The 23429-nt window shown below is 37.5% G+C and overlaps 1 protein-coding gene and 1 pseudogene across 3 annotated transcripts in view; both read right to left on the bottom strand.

Annotated features, from left to right (window-relative positions):
* Positions 1-10162: 10162 nt before the first annotated feature.
* Positions 10163-23429, bottom strand: part of LOC128579477 (zinc finger protein 41-like) — a 35369-nt gene continuing 22102 nt past the window's right edge. For 2 of the 3 annotated variants that reach the window (XM_053581553.1, XM_053581554.1), the window contains one exon: positions 10163-10799. In XM_053581553.1, the coding sequence (XP_053437528.1) occupies positions 10771-10799 (29 nt within the window). In that variant the 3' untranslated portion in view covers positions 10163-10770. The remainder of the gene's footprint in view (positions 10800-23429) is intronic. The other variant, XR_008378163.1, reaches the window with a different exon arrangement.
* LOC128579466 (zinc finger protein 624-like) lies at positions 17563-23375 on the bottom strand (annotated as a pseudogene).

Below are 23429 nucleotides of genomic sequence, written 5' to 3'. Positions count from 1 at the left end.
TTGTCCACTTATCCAGTGATGGACACTCGGATTGCTTCCACCCTTTGGCTATTGTGATGCCGCTGCTATCAACACTGGTGTACAAAAATCTGTTTGAATTCCTGCTTTCAATTCTATTGATTATATACCCAGATGTGTTTATTCATGTCTGTTATTCACTTTCAGTTATTTATAAATGGCAATAAAAAATTTTACACATACGGTACATGTGACATTTTGATATAAGTATAAATTGTGACATGACTTGATCAAACAAATTACATACATATAAATTACCTTACATACTTAATCATTTTTTGTGGCAAGAACACTTAAAATCTATTCTCAGCAATTTTCAAGCACATGATATATTGTTATCAAGTATAGTCACCATGAGGTATGATAGATCTCTTAAAATTATTCCTCTTGAACTGAAATTTTATACCCTTTGATCATTATCTCCCTGATTCTCTCATCTCCCATCTTTAGTAACACAATTCCATTCTCTACTTCTGTAAATTAAGTTTTTGTGAATTCCATGTATAAGTGAGATCATGCAGTATTTGTCTTTCTTTCTTGGCTTATTTCACTTAACATAATGTCCTCCAGATTCATACATGTAATTGTAAATGACAGGATCTCTTTATTTTTAAAGGCTGAATAGTATTCTATTGCACTTATATATATATATATATATATATCATTATACATATATATGTGTGTATATAAATATACATATATCACATTTTCTTTATAAATTCATCTTGCCCGTTGTGAACAAGGCTGCAATGAACATGGAAATACAGATAACTTTATAAGGTAATGATTTCATTTCATTTCATTTGGGTGTACCCAGAAGTCAGGTTGCTGGATCACATGGTAGTCCTATTTTTAATATTTTTGAGGAAATTCCATGCTGCTTTTCATGATGGTTGTACTATTTTATCTTCTCACAAGCGGTGTACAAGTGTTTTCTTTTCTCCACATGCGAGCCAACACACTTGTTGCCTTTCATCCTTTTCATAGTAGCCTTCTGACACGTGTGAGACAATTTCTAGTAACATTAATTTGCATTTCCCTGAGGATTAGTGATGTTGAACATTTTTCTTTTTTTTTTTTTTTTTTTCTGTAGAGACAGTCTCACTTTATGGCCCTAGGTAGAGTGCCATGGCCTCACTTAGCTCACAGCAACCTCCAGCTCTTGGGCTTAAGCGATTCTCTTGCCTCAGCCTCCCAAGTAGCCGAGACTATAGGCGCCCACCACAACACCCGACTATTTTTTGGTTGCAGTTTGGCCGGGGCCAGGTTTGAACACGCCACCCTCGGTATATGGGGCCGGTGCCTTTCCGACTGAGCCACAGGCGCCGCCTGAGCATTTTTCATATATCTACTAGTCATTTGTATATATGTCTTCTTTTTAAAAATGTCTATTTAAGTTTCATGCCCGTTTAAAAAATAGGAATATTTGTTTTCTTTCTACTGAGTTCCTTCAGTTCCTTATGTGTTTTGGATATTATACCCTAATCAGATGCATTGTTTGCAAATATTTTCTCCAATTCCATATATCATCTCTCTCTCTTTTTTTTTTGTAGAGACAGAGTCTCACTTTATGGCCCTCAGAAGAGTGCCATGGCATCACACAGCTCACAGCAACCTCCAACTCCTGGGCTTAAGCGATTCTCTTGCCTCATCCTCCCAAGTAGCTGGGACTACAGGCGCCTGCCACAACGCCCAGCTATTTTTTGGTTGCAGTTCAGCCGGGGCCAGGTTTGAACCCGCCACCCTCGGTATGTGGGGCCAGCACCTTACCAACTGAGCCACAGGCGCTGCCCCATATATTGTCTCTTTATTCTACTGCTTATTGTCTTGGCTGTGCAGGAGCTTTTTAGTCTGATGCAACCTCATTTGTCTATTTTTGCTTTTGTTGCCTGTGCTTCTGGGGTCATACACCCCAAACCATTGCCCAGACCAGTGTCATGAATCTTTTCCACTTTGAAGAAATCTAGCTGAGAATTTCTCCATATGAATGAAAGACACCATAGCACAGTCTCAAGAAGCTCTACAAAACCTCAGTATGATTTTAAAACAAACAAAACAACTTCCACACCTAGGCTCATTGAAGTAAAACTTATGAAAACTAAAGACAAACAGAAAACCTTAAAAGCAGCTACAGAAAAATAAAAACAACAAAAGGATTCATAATAGACTTTTTAGTAGAAATTTTGGGAGCTGAAGACAATGGGTTGTCATTTCATTTTAGATGCTTATGAAAATCCCCAAAAATGATAGCTTAGAACTCTAGTCCAAGTAAAATTATCCTCCTAAATGAATGTAATATAGGGATCTGAAAAGCAGATATAATGCACTAAAATCTTAGGATAAAATGCCAAAAGAATTAATCAGGAGGAAGGAAAATGATCCTAATTGGAACAAGGAATTTTAGGAAAGAATTAAGAGCACCAAAATAGCTAAATATGTGAGTAAATGTAAATGAACATTGGTTAAAATGATAACAGTAATAATATCTTTTGGAGTTTAAAACATACATAGAAATAAAATATATAACAATGTAACAAAAGGAAGGGAGTAAACTGAATTAAACTGTTGGCTTTTTTTTCATTATTTGGAAATGACAAAAATATTAACTTCAAGAAAGCTCAAATGACCCAAAAATTCATAGGGAATTTTAAGCGCAATCATTTTTAAACATTTCAGCCTCAGGACTTCTTTATAGTTTTAAAAATTAAAGGAGCGCAAAAAGCTTTTATGTAGGTTGTTTCTATTGATATTTGCCACAATTGAAATTAAAATTGGAAAAACTAAAAATATTTATTAAAAATAAACTACTACCTGATATTGCAAATGTTATGTTTTTAATAAAATATTTTCAAAACAAAAATCAGTGCAAAGAATGGTATTATATTACATTTTTGCAAATCTCTTTAATGTCTGACTGTCTTAGTTTGATGGGGCTACCATACAAAATGGGTGGTCTAAACAATGAAACTTGACTTTCTCAGAGTTCTGGAGGCTGGAAGTCCAAGTTTCAGGTGCCTGAAGCATTGGCTGATAGTTGCCATCTTGCTGCCATTTCCCATGGTCATCCATCTTGTGTGAGCATAACCCTTGTGTCTCTCTGTACCCAAATTTCCTCTTCCTATAAAAATACCAGTCAGAGTAGATTAGGGCCTGGCTTAATGAACTCACTTTACTTAATCACCATTTTACAGGCTCTATCTCCAAATATCGTGACATTCTAGGGTACTGGGGGTTAGAGCTTCAACATGTGAATTTGGAGGAGGGTACGTTCATAACAATGGTTTAACAGAAGATAGTTGAATTCTCACATCTCCTTCTTCATTAAATCTTTTGCAATATTACATGCTATGTAGCTTCTAAATAAATATGACTACACTCATGAGCACAATGAGAGTGAAAAGGTAAATAATATCTTAGCATTGTTATGAAAATAGTTTTAAGAACAACTACTCTAGGGTTATCACTAAAATAATAAATGAGTATAAATTAAATTGAATAGAGTAGAAGATGAGATAATGAAAAATATTTGATTAATTCAAAGAAATACATGAAAGTGGAAATATAGGAAGAGATAGATAAAAACAAATAACAAGATGACAGACTTAAACCAAACTACATGACTAATCATATTAAATGTAAATGGATTAAATAATTAAAGTATAAAGATGCTCAGACAAGATGAAAACAAGATCCGAATATGTACTGATTTCAAGAGATATACTTTAAGGACATCGATTATTTGAAAGTAAAGGAGTGGAAAAAAGATATATCATGTGTGTTATTTTTCTACTGCTGCATAACACATTGCTGCAAACATTGGCTTAAAACAACAATTTATTAGCCTGAAGGCTAAGCATGTTATGGCTAGATTTTGTGCTTGGGTTTCTTTTCTTTCTTTCTTTTTCTTTTTTTTTTTTTTTTTGCAGTTTTTAGCCAGGACTGGGTTTTGAACCTGCCACCTTCAGCATATGGGGCCAGAGCCCTACTCCTTTTTTTCCTCCATTCTATGAATCTTGTTTGCAATCTAAATTCTGAATTAGACTTCTGACATCTTGGCCAGCTGTTTATGAATGGGATCTTCAGTTACATCTGCCATATGTTTCCTTGTGTGTGGGGGGATTGATCTATTCTGGTTTTTCATGTTTCCAGAGTTTTTCTGCTGATTCCGTCCCATGATTATTTTACACCCTTTGACTTTTCCCTGGAGCTTTGTCGAGGACCCATACAGTGCTACAGCCTGAGAAACTGGGGACCTGTGTGGTGTGGTGGGGCTAAGTGTTTCTGTCTTATTTTCAGCTGGTCTCTGTCCGACCCTAGTGAAGCAGTTACTCTGGGTTGAAGTTCAGCTGTGGAGAAATCCCAGCAGTTAAGTCACCCCGCCCCCCACAAGTAACAATTGGAAAAGGAAACTCTAACCTCCCTAAAACCACACACCCAGGTGACCACTTCAATAGTACTCAGGCAATTGGCTCAGTTCAAAAGGTCCAAATCAATTGTCTCAGTCACCACCTGTCTCAGGTGGGTTTAAAGGTCTCTGGCAACTAAATCGCAGGGGTCTGCTGACAACTCAAGTATGACTTGCTCCGGTGCTCCGTGAAGTCAGGAGGACCCACCCAGCAAATAGATTAGTCTGGGAAAGTTGATGCCTCCTTCCCCACCTTGCACCTCTGTCACACCCAGTCACTGTTTGCCCCTGCAAGTCTGTGACCCAGCTGCCTCCAATGAGCAGATACTCCAGGGGGTTGCACCTGCCTGAATCACAAGGAAATCTATATGTGCTCAGCCAGGCTGCTGCTCTCTGCCTCTATCCAGCAGGGGGAGGTGAGGCATGACAACCTTGGGCCCTTGATGGAGGCTGGGGGTGTTCATTCAGTTCCAGCCCTGCCCCTAATTGATGTTACTGATGGAACAGAACAACTTTGTGGAATTTGTTTCTGTGCCGGCTTAATTCCCCTGCCAAAGAGAAGCTGTTTTGAGTTCACAGAACCTGTGCCTCAGGCCCTGTCTTTGTTGCTGCAAAGGTTTGTATTCACAGCTCATTTAGCTGTCAGTTCTAGCCTCCTGCACTCCTTTGTCTAGGCTGAGATCCCCTGATGGCTGGGTGCATCTTAGGCTAAGTAAAGTAGTCCTCTGGGTCAGCCCCACCCTGGGAGTCAGCCAGCACTGCATGTGTGTTTTCTAGTCTGTGCACTCCACCTAGGCTGGTACCGCCTCAGGCAAACCCTTTATTCACAGGGCCTGAGTTTCTGTCCCAGATCTGTTCTCTGGTGTTTGCCACCTAAGAAGATGCCCAGCCTCCTCTGGTTCCCCAGAGAGACATGGGGTATGGCTTTGAAATATCCAGGGGTGACCCTATTGTTGTCCAAAACAGCTGCTGTTCTGTGCCTTGGGGCACCGCCGTTCCCTCTCAGCCGACCGTCCTCACTCCCATGTCGCTGAATCAGCAATAGACCAGCTGCAGTCCAGGCCCTGTCCACACGCCTCGAGAAATCACCCACAAATCTGGGCTCCTGAGGGACATGCCTCCAGACCTCAGAGTGAGAATGGAGGGGAGGGCTAGGAGCTCAGAATTGCAGGTAGAGAATATATACAGTTTTATAAAGTTTTATGCCTGGCAGGAGAATGCTGTGGCACCCTAGTAGGGGAGGTAGGTCCAGTTTATAGAGGGTCTCTCCCCTGGAGTGTAGTGGGAGGACCTTTGAACTCTGATCATTTATTTGTGGGGCACTCTGAGCCATTCTCATGGGGGAGGGGACTCCCATCTGCTTGGTGATGTATTTTGTACCTTTTGTTTGTATCCTTGGGGTTTCAGCTCGCCTCAGCGGGGTTGATGTGTGTTCTTCAACCTTCCCTCTTGGTGCAGCTCTAATCCACCAGACTACTTGCTAAATTTCTGTCCTTTAACTCTCTTTCTGGATGGGATCCTCTGGAAAGCTGGCTCCAGTCAGCCATCTTGTCTCTGCCCTGCCATGTGGTGAGGTCTTTCTGAGTGGTGTTCATTATTGTTGTTGTGTGTTTTTGTGTGCCACTGTGTGAATGTTGGAGCTTGAATTAGAACAAAGAGCAAACATTAAATTTCTTGTTAAACTTGGCAAGAGTGAAAATGAAATCAGGGACATGTTAATCCAAGTTTATGGGCATAATGCCATGAAAAAAACAACAGTGTACAAATGGGTTAAACGTTTTTCTGATGAAGAGAGTTCAGGGTGGCCGGTAATGAGAACTGACAAACCGTTGTAAAATTGGTTGAATGGTGCATCAAAATCACTGGCTAACTGTGAGAAGCATGGCAGTCCAAATAATCATTGAACTGAGAAATAGGAAAATACAGAGAAATAGGATAATCCTGGCATGAGAAAGGTGTGTACAAAAATTGTCCTGAAGGAGCTCACTGATGAACAAAAGCAAAGGAGAGTCAAAGTTTGCCAAGACCTTTTGAGAGGCAAGATGCTGTTTTGGGCTGTGTTATTACCAGTGATGAGACACTGGTACACTGGTGTACCAATACGACCCTGAAAGAAAGCATCAAAATGAACAATGAAATTCAGCCAATTCTCCATCACCAAAAAAGTTCTGTCTGACCAAATCATAACTCAAAATGATTCTGCTAACATTTTTTTTATATCAGAGAGATCGTTCATTATGAGTTAGTGCCAATTGGACAAATTGTTAACAAAATTTACTATTTGGAAGTGCTTAAAAGGCTACATGGAAAACTTAGATGAAAAGAACCTGAACTTTTTGCCAACAACTCGTGGCTCTTGTATCACGACAATGCACCAACTCACACAGCACTGTCTGTGAGGGAGTTTTTAGTCAGTAAACAAATAACTGTATTGGAACACTCTACCTACTCTTTTGATCTCGTCCCCAGTTGCTTTTTCCTTTACCTAAAGATAAAGGAAATACTGAAAGGAAACCATTTTAATGACATTCAGGACATCAAGAGGAATATGATAACAGCTTTTTTTTGTTTTTCTGGATGAATAAAGTGTACATATGATTATGTTACATTGTTTGTGTTTGTTAGGTAAATTCCAACTTGTAGTTGAGCCATTCACCCAGGAAGTGTGCTGTATACCCCTACATTATACCCATCAGATGACAGCTTAGAGAACACCCCCCTCCCCTTCTTGAATTTACTTTTTTCTCTTTCCTGTGGGCCTATAGTTGTTCATCTACTAGTTTTATATTAGTATTGAGTATATTGGATACTTGCTTTTCCATTAAAAGCGAGTGATACTGTGCGGCCCTGTGGCTCAAGGAGTAGGGCGCCGGTCCCATATGCCGGAGGTGGCAGGTTCAAACCTAGCCCTGGCCAAAAACCACAAAAAAAAAAAAAAAAAAGCGAGTGATACTTTACTTAGGATGATGTTTTCTAAATCCTTCCGGGTAAATACCGGAGATGTAAAGTCTCTTTTTTATGCCTCAATTGTATTCCATGATATACATTTATCAAAGTTTATTAATCCACTGATGGGTTTTTGGATACTTGTATTGGTTCTACATCTTGGCATTTGTGAACTGATCAGTGATAAGCATTTGAGTGCAAATGTCCTTATGATAAAGACTTTTTTTTTTCTTCTGGGTACCTAGTAATGTGATTGCAGGATCTAATGCAAGGTCTACTTTTAGCTCTTCGAGAATTCTCCATACTTCTTTCCAAAAATGCTGTTATTAGTTTGCAATCCTGCCAACAGTGTTCCCTTCTCTCTGCACCCACACCAGCATCTGCAGCTTTGGGACTTTGCGATGTGGGCTATTCTCACTGGGGCTAAGTGATCTCTGAGGGTGGTTTTGATCTGCATTTCTCTGATGACTAAGGGCGATGAGCATTTTTTCATATGTTTGTTGGTCATTCATCTGTCTTCTTGGGGAGAAGGTGCTGTTCATGTCTCTTGAACAAATATAAATGGGCTTGTTTGCTCTTTTCTTGTTGATTTGCTTGAGTTCTTTGTAGATTCTGGTTATTTGCCTTTTTTCAGATTTGTAATATGTGAATATCTTCCATTCCAAAGGCTGTCTATTTGCTTTAATTGTTGTATCCATAGCTGTGTAGAAGCTTTTTAGCTTGATCAGGTCTAATTTATTTATTTTTGTCATTCCTGCAATTGCTGATAGGGCCTTCTTCATAAAACCTTTCCCTAGGCCCATATTGTTAAGAGTTTTTCCCATACTTTCTTCTAGAGTTTTTATTGTTTATGATGACAGCTTTGATGGCCATTCTAGAAAGAGCTCCAAAATAGCTTTGAAGGGTGGACTAGATAATCACACCAGTGAATAGCTTCTCAAGGAGAATATTTCAAAGGTGACCATAGTGATATTTAGCAATGAGGTATATAGCACTTTTTCTAGGACAAGTTCACAAACTTCATTGTCAGACCTTGTATAGCTTCAAATTATATGATCATTGACAGAAATAGAGGAAAAAGGTAAACCCAAAATCATAGTTGGAAAAGTGAAGACATCATTCTTAGTGGCTGACAGAATAAGTAGAAAAGTAAATCACTAGGAATATAGAAAATTTGAAGAAAACTACCAACCAACTTGATCTAATCAATATTTATAGACCATTACATCTAATTGAAGAATTTTCAAGAGAAAATTCTCACTTCCATATTATTTTCAAATGAATATAGAGCATTAACGTTATGGGAGTACAAACATTTTGGTTACATAAATTGCTTTTGTAACATTTGAGTCTCAGTTACAAGTGTGCCACTACCTAGACATGTTTTCAAAAGTGTTTGTACCATATTGCAGCCCAGCCACAGTGTGTACTGTTTCACCTGTTCTCAGCTTTGCCAACTCATGGTATTGTGAGGGTTTTGGTTTGTACTCTCATAATGTTCTGAAATAAAATTTAAAAAAGAAAAATCAAAAGGAAGTTTGGATAGGGACTCAGACACAGGGAGAATGCCATGGGAACTTGAAAACAGAGATCAGGGTGATGCATCTCCAAGCCAAGGAATCCCAAAGATTGCCAATGACCACCAGACGCTGTGACAGGCCTGGCTCATATTCTCCCTCACAGCCGTCAGAATGGGCCAACCCTGTCGACACCTGTATCTCAGGCTTCTAGCCTCCAGAAGTGGGAGATAATAAATACATGTTGCTTAAGTAAAAAAGAAAAAACAAACAAACAAACAAATTGGCAGTTTCTTAGAAAGCTATATGTATATTTACCATATGATCCAGCCACCCAAACTTAGAAATTTATGCAACATGAAAGAAAACCTGTCTACACAAAAACATGTATATAAGTGTTCACAGCAGGTTTATGCATAAAAGCCACAAACTGGAAACAACTGAAATGTCCAACAAGTGAATGAATAAACCGTAGTAGTACATTTATACAATGGGTTGCTACACACCAATAAAAGAGAATGAAATATGGCACACACCACACGATGGAATCTCAAAACTTTATGCTGAGTGTAAAGAAGGTAGATACAGAAGAGTATGCTTTGTAATTCCATTTGTATGAAAGTCTAGAAAGTAGATGTATTATTTCTTGGAGTCAGAGGTGGAAAGCATTTTCTGGGGAAGCATACACTGTTTTGGGGTGGTAAAAGTGGTAAAGTGTTTTGGGGTGGTAAAAATGTTCTGTTTTGATTGTGGTGGTAGTTATACAGGTGTATAAATTTGTCAAAATGTGAAGTTAAATTATGTGCAATTTGTTATATGTAATGTCCCAATAACGGTAACACACATCTATTTGATGCAGCTAACTAGATACTTAGAAATGTATAGTGTCAATATAAATATTAGCAAAAAAAGAAATGTTGGAAATCAGTTATCTAAGATTTTATTTCAAGGAGCTAGATAAAAAGTAAATCATATTCAAATCAAGTACATAGAAGAAAATAAAAGATCATGAATCAATGAAGAAGATAATTATAGCTATATAAAAATTCAAAGTGGGGTTTTTAAAAAGATTAATAAAATGTTAAATTCTTAGAAAGTCTAAACAAGAAAACAAAAAGAGAATATACAAATTGCCAATACCAGGACTGAAGAAAAGAACATCACTTTAGATCCTGGAGATACTAAAATTATAACAAGCAGATATTATAAACTATTTAAGGACAATAATTATATATTTTGATAATATGATATAGACATATTTTTCCAAATTCTTACCAAAACTTAAAAAAAGACAGAAAATCTGAATAATCCTTTGTTGATCTAATTGAATTCATAATTTAAACTTTCTTACAGGCACTTGTAGGTCCAGCTACTCAGGAAGCTGAGACGAGAGACAAGCTCAAACCCAACAGTTGAGCTATGATTCCATGACTCTCAACCCAGGGCAACAGAGTGAGACTCTATCTCAAAAACAAACAAACAAATGAAAAAAACTTCCCTATGAAGATAATACCTGCCCAGATGGCTTCACTGGTGATTTTTACAGAAAATAGTTATAGAAAAAATAATATTGCGATCGCTCGCAATGGCTCCCTGTGGCCCACAGCCAAACACTGTTGGCTCTGTCTGGCTCGGCGGCTCAGACTGGGGCCCTAGACAGCGGCCAGAGTTCTCCACATTCCCGCTCAGGCTCTCCCCAAGGCAGTTCAACTGAGTGCCAAGTCCAAAGACATGGAAACAGTTCACAGAGGTGATGATAGGCAGATTCCACCAGCCAGAGATGCCTGGAGTCCTATCTCCCGGGACTCGTGGTGCCCAGATGCAAGGAAGCTGTTACTCGGCTGCCATCTTGCTCTCCTCCACAAGTTCTCTTTTAAAGAGCATCTAAATTAATAAATATTGAGTGCAGAAACCTAAAAAAAAAATAAATACATAATATTAATACCAATAATAATAACCTAATGCTTTTCCAGAGGATCAAAACCAAACACAAAACCCCTAAAAACAACAAAAAAGGAATTCTCAATTCATCTTATAAGCCCAACATAACCTTAATATAAAGCCCAACAAGGTTACCACAAGAAAGAAAACATACAAGACAATATGGATAAAGACATAAAATCCTATGTAAAATTTTGACAAATTTAATCCAACAATATATTAAAAAGATAATCCGGGCAGTGCCTGTGGCTCAGTGGGTAGGGTGCTGGCTCCATATACCGAGGGTTTGATCCTGGCCCCATCCAGCTAAAACAGCAATGAGAATTGCAACCAAAAAATAGCCAGGCATGGTGGTGGGTGCCTGTAGTCCCATCTACTTGGGAGGCTGAGGCAAGAGAATCACTTAAGACCAAGAATTGGAGATTGCTGTGATCTGTGATGCCATGGCACTCTACTGAGGGCGACAAAGTGAGACTCAAAAAAAAAGTGAGTCTCAAAAAAAAAAAAAAAAAAGGCAATCCACAATGACCAAATGGAATGTATTCCAGGAATTCAAAGTTTCTTTAAACAAAGCAGGATGGTGGTTTCCAGGGTGTAGGAATGCTAAACAGAGTTATTGTTTAATGGTATTGTTTCAGTTTTGCAATATGAAAAGAGTTTGGAGATGGATGGTTACACATTATGACTTAACACTAGTGAACTGTACACATAATACTGGTTAAGATGAGAAATTTTATATTGTTTTTATTTCACTGCAATTTATGTCTGAGACACAGTCTTGTTCCATTGACCCAGGCTACAGTGCCCTAGAGCCATATTTCTCAACAACCTCAAACTCCTGAGTTCAAGCCATCTTCTTGCCTCAGTCTCTCAAGCAGCTGGAACTATAGGCAAGTGCCATTACATCCAGCAAATTTTTCCATTTTTAGTAGAGATGGGGTCTTGGTCTTTCTCAGGCTGGTTTCAAACTCCTGAGCTCAAGCAAACCACCTGCCTCAGCCTCCCAGAGTGCTAGGATTATAGACATAAGCCCCCTCGCCTGGCCTTAGCACAATTAAAAAAATGTTTTAAATCAGCCCATATAAATCAAGCACATTAACAAAATGAGAAAACCATAATCAATAGTTTCAAAAAATGTATTTCATGAAATTCAATACCTATCACAAACCTCAGAAAACTAGGATTTGAGAACTTCCTTAATGTGATAGAGATTATCCAAAATTTATTACTTATATCATACCTAATAGTAAAGTGTTTAGTTTTTCTTTTAGATTCTGGGGAAAAGGCAAGGATGTCTATAATCTCTACTTCTGCAGGTCCCAGCCTCCTAAATTGCACATGAATTTTAAGGACAACCTATATATACATTAGGTATATCAAAGATATTATATACCTATATTGTGGCAAGAATCAGAAAATGAAATTAAAATAATAAAACATCAGATGCATGGAGCTAATTTAACAAAATTTCTATAATTGAAAACAATACAATGGTGGGTGGAAATATGGGAGAACAAGGCTGAGGGAGTTGAGGAAGAAGAGGGCACCCTTTTGAAGTATTTACGTAAATTGGATTTTTTTTTTTTTTTTTGTAGAGACAGAGTCTCACTTTATGGCCCTCGGTAGAGTGCCGTGGCATCACACAGCTCACAGCAACCTCCAGCTCCTGGGCTTAAGCAATTCTCTTGCCTCAGCCTCCCGAGTAGCTGGGACTACAGGCGCCCGCCACAACGCCCGGCTATTTTTTTGTTGCAGTTTGGCCGGGGCTGGGTTTGAACCCGCCACCCTCAGCATATGGGGCCAGCGCCCTACTCACTGAGCCACAGGCGTAAATTGGATTTTTATGAAATGTTTTTGTTAGTAAGAATCAGAGGATGTGGATTATGAGAAATAGGATGATGGAAAGATAGAAGATGTGGATATTGAAGAGTAGGTGTGCAGGGAGACCACACCGTATCAGGAGCCCCAAAAGTCTGTTAACATGACAGAATAGGCCTTGGAGAAAGGGACAAAAGATGTCTTGCTGAGGCCTGACCTTTCCCCAAAGAAAGCCTGTAGAAAGGTCGCTAGGTCAAATAAGCCATGGCGAGAGGTGCTGGTAGCACCATGTGCTTCAGGCTCTCCACAGAAAAGAAATAGTCTCTTGAAACAGCTTCTTTCTGTCCTGCTCCCATAAAGGTCTGGCTTCAGCCTGTTGAGCCCGTCTGCCCTGCAGGGACCTGGAGACTTAATTGCCTCCATTAAAAACGGTGTGCATAGTCAAACCTGCTGTGGGCTCTCGCACCCTGCTTCTAAGTCTTGTTCCTTTATCTATGAACTATATCCCATTTCCTTAGTTTATAAATAGCTTAGGGTGGAGTAAAGTAGTTTCAAAAGTGAGTTAAACCGTGGCTTAGCTGAAATTGTAAGTACCCCAAGAATGATGAGACGTAGTGCTGTTTTTGTGACTATTCATTTGCTAATTTGGAGATAACTTAGGTAATGAACACTGAGTTAAGCCAGAAGGGAGGCCTTTGCTTTCCTCGCATTAGGTGGTGATGGTCCCCTGGGCCCATTTTTAAATGGCCCTATCTTGTCTCTGTCTTTATTATTATTTTTTTTCTATTTCTTTCTTTTTTTTTATTAAATCATAGCTATGTACATTAATGTGATCATGGAGCACCATACTCTGGTTTCATAGACCGTTTGACACATTTTCATCACACTGGTTGACATAGCCTTCCTGGAATTTTCTTAGTTATTGTGCTAAGACATTTACATGAAACTTAGTAAATGTGGAATGTAAATGTCTTTATTTCCTTCATTCTCTCATCAGCACCAAGCATTGGAGATACCCTGGGCTGGTCTCCTACATACAATAACAAAATTAAGAAAAAAATGTAAAACTTGTACATTGCACAAATACACAAATTGCTGAAACTAAAATATTTATATAAGTGAAAATATTTGGCATCTTCATAGGGTGACTGTCTCAATACTGTTAAGGTATACATTCTTCAAAAGTTAATCTATTTATCTGATGTAATGCCAACAAAATCTGAGCTTTTGGGTGTGGGGCAATTGAAAAATATCATTCAACAATGTATATGAAAATGCCAAGGACCAAGAAGAGCAGTGATGACTTTGGACAAGAAGTAAAAATTTAGAAAACACATACAGTTGACCCTTCCTTGAACAACACAGGTTTGAACTGGTAGGGCCCATTTCTACGTGAACTTTCTCCCACCTCTGCCACCTCTGAGACAGCAAGACCAATGCCTCCCCTTTCTTTTCTTCCTTAGCCTACTAAATGTGAAGAAGATGAGTATTAAGACCTTGACAGTGATCCACTTCTACTTAATAACTAGTAAATATATTTTGTCTTCCTTAAAGTTTCCTTATTAGTTTTTCTCTAGTTTATTGTAAGAATATAGTATAGATAACATACATGCACCATATATAACATAACATATAAAGAGATACATATAATATACAAAATCTATTCACTCAACTGTTCATGTTATTGGGAAGGCTGCTGGTCAGTGATAGGCTATTAGAAGTTAACTGTTAGGGAAATCAAAAGTATTACATGGGTTTTTGACTCAGTGAGGGGGTCAGTGTTCCTAAGCTCTGCCTTGTTCAAGGTCCGACTGTACTGCCTGTTTTCATTAAGGATTTTTGGTATTGGTACAATGACAAACAAATAGAAAAACGAAATTGAACAAATAGTCCAGAAGACTCTCACATATATGATTATCTGGTTTATCATAAATGTTCCATTGCAATATAAGGTAGAGAGAGGAAGGTGGCCTTTTCAATAAATAATGTTGAATAAATTGTATGCTTGTAATGAAAAACATTAATTTTGATCTCTACCCCATACTATATATAAATATTAATTTCAGATGCATTATAGACATAAAGTGAAAAGTGAAACAGGAGATATGTGGAAGAAAATGCAGAAAGGTATCTTTATGACCTTGAGTTAGGAAAATATTTCTTTAACTAGGCAAGAAAAGCGCTAATCATAAAAGAGAAGATAAATTATTCTTCATTAAAATTAAGAACTATTCATTAAAAGACATCATGTATAGAGTGAAAAGGCAAACTGTGGATGAGATAATGTTTGTAATACAATTATCTAGAAAATATCTTGTGTCCAGAATAAAGATCCTACAAATGAATATAGTCAAGAGTTCCCAATACAAAAAAATAGGCAAAATTCTTGAACAGGCACTCCTCAAAAGAAGATCTCACAAAGCCAATAAGCATCTAAAAAGGTCCCTCAACATCACTGTCATCATCCACTGAGAAAATGCAAATTAAACCCCAAATGAGATATGAGCCCACAGAACCAGGCTTTGGCACCTCACCACTCCACTGAAATTGCTCTGTTCGAGTTGGCCTATGTTATCCCCATCCACTAACCTAACAGACACTTTTCAGTTTTTATGTCATTTGAAACTGCTCACCATGCTCCTCCACTTGAAGTGTTTGCCTCTGAGCAGTGATATAAGGCATGGTTGAGGTATAGTGGGGATTAAGAGGTGAAATAGAATGATCAACAGAGTGGGCATCACAATATGTCAACTTCTTCACATCAAGGCTCCTTAAGGCTCTGAATCTCAAACTTTTTAGTCAGAAAGTAGTATATTAAAACTATTTTTTAACTAACAAAAGTCTTGGCTGGGTGCAGTGGTTCATGCTTGTAATCCCAGGGCTTTGGGAGGTGGCTGAAACAGTAGGATTGCCTGAGCCCAGGATTTGGAGGAAGATTTCCTAGTATTCCCAGAAGTTCCAAGCCTTCATTAATAGACTTGGGAGTTAGTGGTTGTCTCTCCTCTCTACACTTCATCATGCAAAATTTGGAGGCTTTACATAGGCCTATCTGTAAATTCACCTTCTTATGCCATTATGACCTTTTTTTCAGTGCCAGGCTGAAAGTGAAACTTCTTTCTGAGGCTTGTCTGGTCTAAAGTACAGACACAAGTTCCAGAATCCACTTTTCATCTATCTGGAATTTCCATCACCTTCTCCAAATGAAACTCAGTGGGTTGTAGAAATAAGGTGTTTAGTAACTATTTTGGAATTTAGGCAATGTCAGAACCCATTCTCATGCTCTCATGTACAGGAGTAGCTTTCCCCCCACTAATGTGTATCTAGTATCTGGCACACAGCAGGCATGCAATAAATTACTTCACCACAAAAAAGGTTTTGCCATTTTATGTAAATGTTACATGTGCATTGCAGAGAAAAACTTAAAAATACAGAAAAGCACAGCAAAGAAAGTCAAACAAACAAAAAATACTGGATACTCCACCAACACTGAAACACTTACCATTAAAATTTTAAAGACCATTCCTTTATTCATTTCTCTCAAAAGTTCATACAAATACATAATATGACATATACAGTTTTACAGGCTGCACTTACATTCTTCTGTTTTTATAGTCACTCCCTCCTTATCTCCACTTTTCCTTTTCTCACTCCCCTCAAGATAATCAGTATTAAGAGTCTGGTGTATATTCTTCCTTACCTACTCCCATGCATATCTAACACATGCACACATAAATATATTATTAATGTATGATCATTATTTTAACAAAAATGAAATGTTATATACACATTTTATAAAGCAATTATCAAAACGTGGAAATACATGGAAGCCAGTTAGTACAGATATAGATAGGACTTATTTTCAGAATGACTCACACTGTTCCATAACACAGATATATTACAATTTATCCAACCATTCCTGTAGTAGAAGACATTTTGTTTCCAGTTGGAAATACTTTGTTTCCAGTTGGTCCTCTCCCCAGGTATACAAACAATACTGCTACAAACATGCTTATTTATTTATATTCTTATGCATTATTTATGCTTTTATTTCTGTGGGACATATTCCCCAAAGTGAGACTACTGGGCCTAAGGGCATATACTATAGTTAATATTTTAATTATATATTGCTGGATTGCTGGTGGAAATATAAGTTATACAACCTTAATGTAAATTATTTTATAAACCTCATTAGCAAAAGATCTCTTAATTGTTGCCAACTCCATGAAGGAGAAGTTTCTTCTCATTGGTCATTTTATTTTGCATTTCCCTGAGCACTATTTAGATTCAAAATCTTTTCATAGGTTAATGGTCATCTATAGTTGTTCTTCTATGAAGAACCATCCAGTCCAGAGGGACTTAAGACTTGAATGTAAAAACTAAAGTCAGAAACAAACTGAGGATATCCAGGGATTAAAGATACCTCTTTTAATCTAAATGAGTAAATTGAGAACCTAAAAATGAAAAGATATAAATATTTTACTGTAAGAATAAAAATGTGACTCTATTTAAAAGTATAATGACAAATACTAGATTAAGAAAAGTATTTGCTACACAAATAACAAAGGACTAATATCTAAAATATATAAAAAGTACCTCAAGATTTATAAGAAAAGGCAGATAAACCAATAGAAAAATAGGCATATATATATATAAATTAATTGAAGATAATTTGTTGAATGAGTAAAGTATGAAATCTGAATGAAGGCTTTCATTTGTATGTTATTTTTCTCTAGTGTGAATTTTCTTATAACGTCTAAGGTCTAATATGACTAAATGCTTTTCCACATTCATTATGTTTCTAGAGTATCTATTTAGTGTATATTGTGGGCGAATTTTTAATGAAGATTTCCCACATTCATAAAATATAGTTTATCAAATTTATCTTGTGGAGTTGACATTTGAATGATTTATGGTTCTCTATATTAATTGAGTTTCTCACTGATGTATTTTTGATGTACAGTAAGGCTTGAACTAGTCCTGAAGGCTGTCCTAAATTCATTACATTTATAGGGTTTTTCTCCAGTATGCATCCTCAGGTGTACAGTAAAGTCTGAGTCAGTTCTGAAGGCCTTTCCACATTCTTCACATTTATAGGGCCTCTCCCCAGTATGTATTCTCTGATGTAGAGTTAGCTGTGATAGAGTAATACAACCTTTTCCACATTCCTTACAGGTATAGGGCTTTTCTCCAGTATGTGTTCTCCAATGCACTGTAAGGTATGAACCCCTCCTGAAGGCTTTTCCACAGACGTCACACTTATAGGGCTTCTCTCCACTGTGGATTTTCTGATGTTCTGTGACATGTACCATCTGGCTAAATGCTTTTCCACAGTCATTACATTTAAATGGTTTTTCTCCAGTATGTGTTCTCTGATGGGTATTAAAGCCTGAGTTACTTGTGAAAACCTTCCCACATTCATTACATTTATAGGGTTTCTCTCCCGTGTGCCTTTGTTGATGCACAGTGAGCTGTGATGTATTAGTGAAGGCTTTCTCACATTCATTACATTTATAGGGTTTTTCTCCAGTATGTGTCCTTTGATGTACAGTAAGGTATGACTTAGTCCTGAAGGACTTTCCACAATCATAACATTTATAAGGTTTCACTCCAGTATGAATTTTCTGATGTTCCTTGAGATTTACCATTTTGGTGAATGCCCTCTCACAGTCACTACATTTATAAGGTTTCTCTCCAGTGTGAATCCTCTGATGCACAGTTAATGTGATTTTATTCTGAATGATTCCCCACATTCATTACATAGATAAGCTTTCTCTTCAGTATGAATATGTTGATGTATAATTAGAGAGGAAGAACACATGAAGGCCTTTCCACATTCATTACATTTATAAGGTTTCTCTCCTGAGTGCATTCTGTGGTGTATAGTAAGGCATGAATAATTAATGAAGGCTTTTCCACATTCATTACATTTATAGGGTTTTTCTCCTGTATGAATTCTCTGATGTTCTGTGAAATTTGCTATGCGGTTGAAGGCTTTTCTGCATTCATTACATTCATAGGTTTTTTTCCCCAGTGTGAGTTCTTACATGTACAATAAGGCTTGAATTACTTCGGTAGGCTTTCCCACATTCATTACATCTAAACGGCTTCTCTCTAGTATGAATTCTCTGATGAACATTAAATATTGTGGTATTCTTGAAAGATTTCCCACACTCATTGCACTTATATGGTTTCTCTTCAGTATGGGTCTTTTGGTGCACACTGAGATATGACTTATTCCTGAAGGCTTTTCCACAATCATTACATTTGAAGGGCTTCTCACCATTGTGAGTTTCCTGATGTCTTGCCAGTTTTGATTTGTCACTTCATTTTAACAAGGATAAAAAACAGAAACCCAACTTTTACATTTCAAGAGAGCTGTACTTTGGTAATGTCAGACTTAAGTATTCTGGACCTGAATTATTTCTGATTACAATTAGGAAAGTTGGACAAAATAGAGAAACAAAGTCTGTCTGAAAGCAGCTGAAAGCTAGAAAGACTTAAAGAATTACTATGAGAAGAATGAACCTCCCCAAAGAGATCTCACAATCTATATATCCAGTGAGATAACAACTATTTTACATTTTTAAGTGGTTAAAAAAGATATCAAAAGAATGGTATATTGTGACATATTAAAACTGCATAAAATTCATATTTTGGTGTTCATAATGAAGTTTTAGTGGACCATATCTCTGTTTATTGTTTAACATATTGTCTATGGATGTTTTTGTGCTACAATGGCACAATGGAAAGCTGCATCAGACTTATGACCCTACAGAGCCTAAAATATTTGCTTCCTTGCTTTCATAATATATTTGCTGGTTCCTAAATTAGACAGACAGTTCACTGGTCAACAGATTCCTTTTTTCATTTTTTTTTTTTTTTTGTGACAGAGTCTCACTTTGTTACCCCTGGTAGAGTGCTGTAGCCTTATAGCTCACAGCAACTTCAGACCCTTGGGCTAAAGTGGTTCTCTTGCCTCAGTCTCCCTAGTAGCTGGGACTACAGCTGCCCGTCACACCTGGCTATTTTTAGAGGTGGAGTCTCCCTCTTGTTCAGGCTGGTCTAGAACCTGTGAGCTCAGGCAATCCACTTGCCTTAGCCTCCCAGAGTGCTAGGATTACAGATCTGAGCCACCGCACCTGGCCACAACAGATTTTATATAAGACAGCAAACAATGAAATGATACCTTTGAAATGCTGAAAGAATATAACTGCCAACCTAAAATTCTAAACTTACCAAAAAAGATTCTCCAAAAATAAAGGTCAAATAAAGATATTTTAGGCAGAGAAAGAATGTGACACATGCATATATGAATAAAAGGAAATATTAAAGGGTGTTCTTTAGGTAGAAGAAAAATAATCTCAAATGTAAGCTCACCAATGAAAAAATGAGAGAGGAAAGGTAAAAATATGGGTCAGTTTAAATGAATATGTGATCTGACATACATAGAATTAAAACACAAAACTTCAAAAATATATGTGAGGTTAAATGGAATAAGCTGTTTTAAAGTGCTTGTGTTGCTTGGGAAGAAGGAAAAACCTGTATTAGACTATTGAATCAAATACATGCTTTAAAAAATTTATTTTGTTTTTTTGAGACAAAGTCTGACTTTGTCATCCTGGGTAGAGTGCCATGGCATCATAGCTCACAGCAACGTCAAACTCTTGGGCTCAAGCAATCTTCTTGCCTCAGCCTCCCAAGTAGCTGGGACTATAGGCACCTGCCACAATGCTCAGAAAGTTTTTGTATGTTTATTAGAGAAGGCATTTCGCTCTTGCTCAGACTGGTCTTGAACTCCTGATCTCAGGGAATCCACCCCCATTGGCCTCCCAGAGTGGTAGAATTACAGGCGTGAGCCACCGTGCCCAGCCAAGGAGGTATGCTTTAATCTCAGTGTTAACCACTGAACCAGTATTAAAAATGTTATAACTACAAAGTGACTAGAGGGGGCAAAAATAACAATAAAGGGAGATAAATCCAAAGGAAGGCATGAGTGGGAAGATAAAGATTACAGAAAAGGCAAAACACTTTCACAGTTAAATGGTATAGTTAACAGATTATGTAATGTATTACTTACAAATGAACTGAACACTCCAAAGACGCAAACTGTCAGATAGATTAAAAAAATTAACAATATGCTACTTATAAAAGAAAGTGTAGGTGAACAGATGAAAAAAGATACACTATACAAACAATAAGGAAAGATGCTCTAGAAATACTGGCAAAACAGACTTTAACACAAAAACCATTAACAGGTAAATCATTTTTCATAATGACAATTTACAAGAAAGATGTAATAATTCTAACTTCACATTTTTTAAATAACATAGCTTTGAAATACATAAAAAATTAAATGAACTAATATAAGAAACAAATTTACAGTCTCCCTTGAAGACTTAAAAAAAATCTTTCTTAAGCAATAGAATAAGTTTTAAGTATATACACTTTAGCAACATAATTAAGGAACTCAACCTCTTGACATATCTACAACACTGAACTCAGTACCAAGACTATACAGTTTTTTCAAGTATGCAGAAAATGTTTCCAAAAATTGACACTGTGGTAAATAAAGCAAGTTTGAAGAAACCTGCAAAAGTTAAAGAATACATAGCATGTTTTCTGACCAGAGGAGTATTAAAGACAGTAAGATTAGCAGAAAATACCCAAATGGTACAAATTAAGAAAAACACTTCTAGGGCAGCATCTGTGGCTCAGTGAGTAGGGCACTGGCCCCATATACTAAGGGTGGTTGAGTTCAAACTTGGCCCCAGCCAAACTGCAACAAAAAATAGCCAGGTGTTGTAGTGGGTGCCTGTAGTCCCAGCTACTCGGGAGGCTGAGGCAAGAGAATTGCCTAAGCCCAAGAGCTGGAGGTTGCTGTGAGCTGTGACGCCAGGGCACCTACCCAGGGTGACAAAGTGAGACTCTGTCTCTAAAAACAAAAGAAAAACAAACAAACAAACAAAAAACACAAAAAATAAAAACAAACAAACAAAACACTTCTAAATAACTCAAAGGTCACAGATACCACAATAGAAATCATTAAATATATTGAACTCAAAAATTATGAGGATGCTACATAAAAAGTGTGATATATTCCTGATAGCTTTAATAATTAGAATGATCAAGAATCAATGATACAAGTATCCAATTCAAGAAGTTACAAAAGACCCACAAATTAAACCTTCAGAAGGTAAAAAAATGAAATAATAAAGAGCAGAAAGTAATAAAACAGATAAAATATAATGACAAAAGATTACAAATGGTTCTTTCAGAGCAAATAAACTCTAGCGAGACTAAGATAACAGAAAGAGGACCATCCCTTCAGATCCATATGAACATTTAAAAGATAATGAAGAGGCATGCCAGTAAGATTAACACTCAGATTAAATAGAACAATTCCTAGTTAAATATAATTTGCTAAACCAGAAAAATAGACGTAATAAATATGTATAGTCTATAAGTACTGAAGGAAATATAAGTTTTCTTCTCTCATGACTCTTTCCTCACTATAAGCTGATGATCTTGCCTTGCACATTAGAAAACATGGCAACCATCACAACATCATCCCATCATCAGTGGACCCGTGTGGGCACCCATCTTGTCCATCATCCCCAGTGTTACAACACACGAGTGGCCTCCCTATTCGAGGTAAATTTCTTCTTTAACATTCCTGATTTTATCTCCTTTAACTTCCTCAATTTCATCTTTCAGTGATGCTGTCTTTGGTAATATCGATTTCTACCTCTCCACTGAGGTAAAATCCTATTAACACTCACACATGCCACAGAAACCTCCATCTCCAAAATAAAATGGGTGCTCTTTTTCTTTAATTTTAATATTATTTTTAAGAGACAGGCGGTCTCTCTCTGTCACTTGGGCTGGAATGCAGTGGTGCGATCATGATCATAGCTCTCTGCAGCCTTCAATCCCGGAGCTCAAGCAGTTCCATCCCTACCCCTGACACCCTTCCAGCCTCTAGACTGGCTGGGACCACAGACCCCCCCTCCCCAGGGCTGGCAGTGTTTCTTGACTCCATTCTTTCTTCAGTTGCTGCTCCATTTTTCCTTCCCTCTTCACAGGGGGGAAAACTCCTTCTCTAAACTTGTCTAAAATATCTCCAATGCCTACTCACTCTTAAGTATACATAATATTTGATATATAAAAAGAATATACATAATATGTAACACATATATGAGTTATGAGTGGTATTATAATAAAATGAATATTCAAATGAACTTGAATCCATTTCTCTCAGACATCTCTAACTGCCATCACCTGACTCAAAGTTACTATCACCTCCTGCCTAGACTATCTAACAGCTTCAACTTACTGTCTGCATAAAACAGCACTTTTAAGTTCTAGCTCCATAAACAGAGTTATTTTCTAAAAATCCTCTCCAGGCTTTTTCACTTAGATCATCTACAAAGGCCTGACAGCTCCTGACTCTCTGACCTTCTTCTGTACCAATTTCCCCTCACTTCAACCACAACAGCTTCCTTTGATTTCTGGAACAACATGACATACTTTTCTGTATCAGAACCGGGCCCTGCTGTTCTCTTTGCCTGGAATGCTTCTCTTCTCCTCTGCCCTCCTCTGGCTTCTTCTGACCCTTTAGGTCTCAGCTTAAATGTTGCTCCTCCAGAAGCTCCCCTGATCACCACGTCTAAAGGAGGTACCCTCATATCACCCCAGTTTATTTCACAGCTGAAAAGCATTGCAGCCACCATTTAGTTTGTCTTTATTTACTTGCTAGTTGCCTATTGCTCAAAATTTAATCTTCA

This window comes from Nycticebus coucang, unplaced genomic scaffold (genome assembly GCF_027406575.1).
Source record: "Nycticebus coucang isolate mNycCou1 unplaced genomic scaffold, mNycCou1.pri scaffold_57, whole genome shotgun sequence".
Classification (NCBI taxonomy): domain Eukaryota; kingdom Metazoa; phylum Chordata; class Mammalia; order Primates; family Lorisidae; genus Nycticebus; species Nycticebus coucang.
Note: the sequence above shows the minus strand (reverse complement) of the source record. Positions and strands in the feature narration are given on the sequence as shown.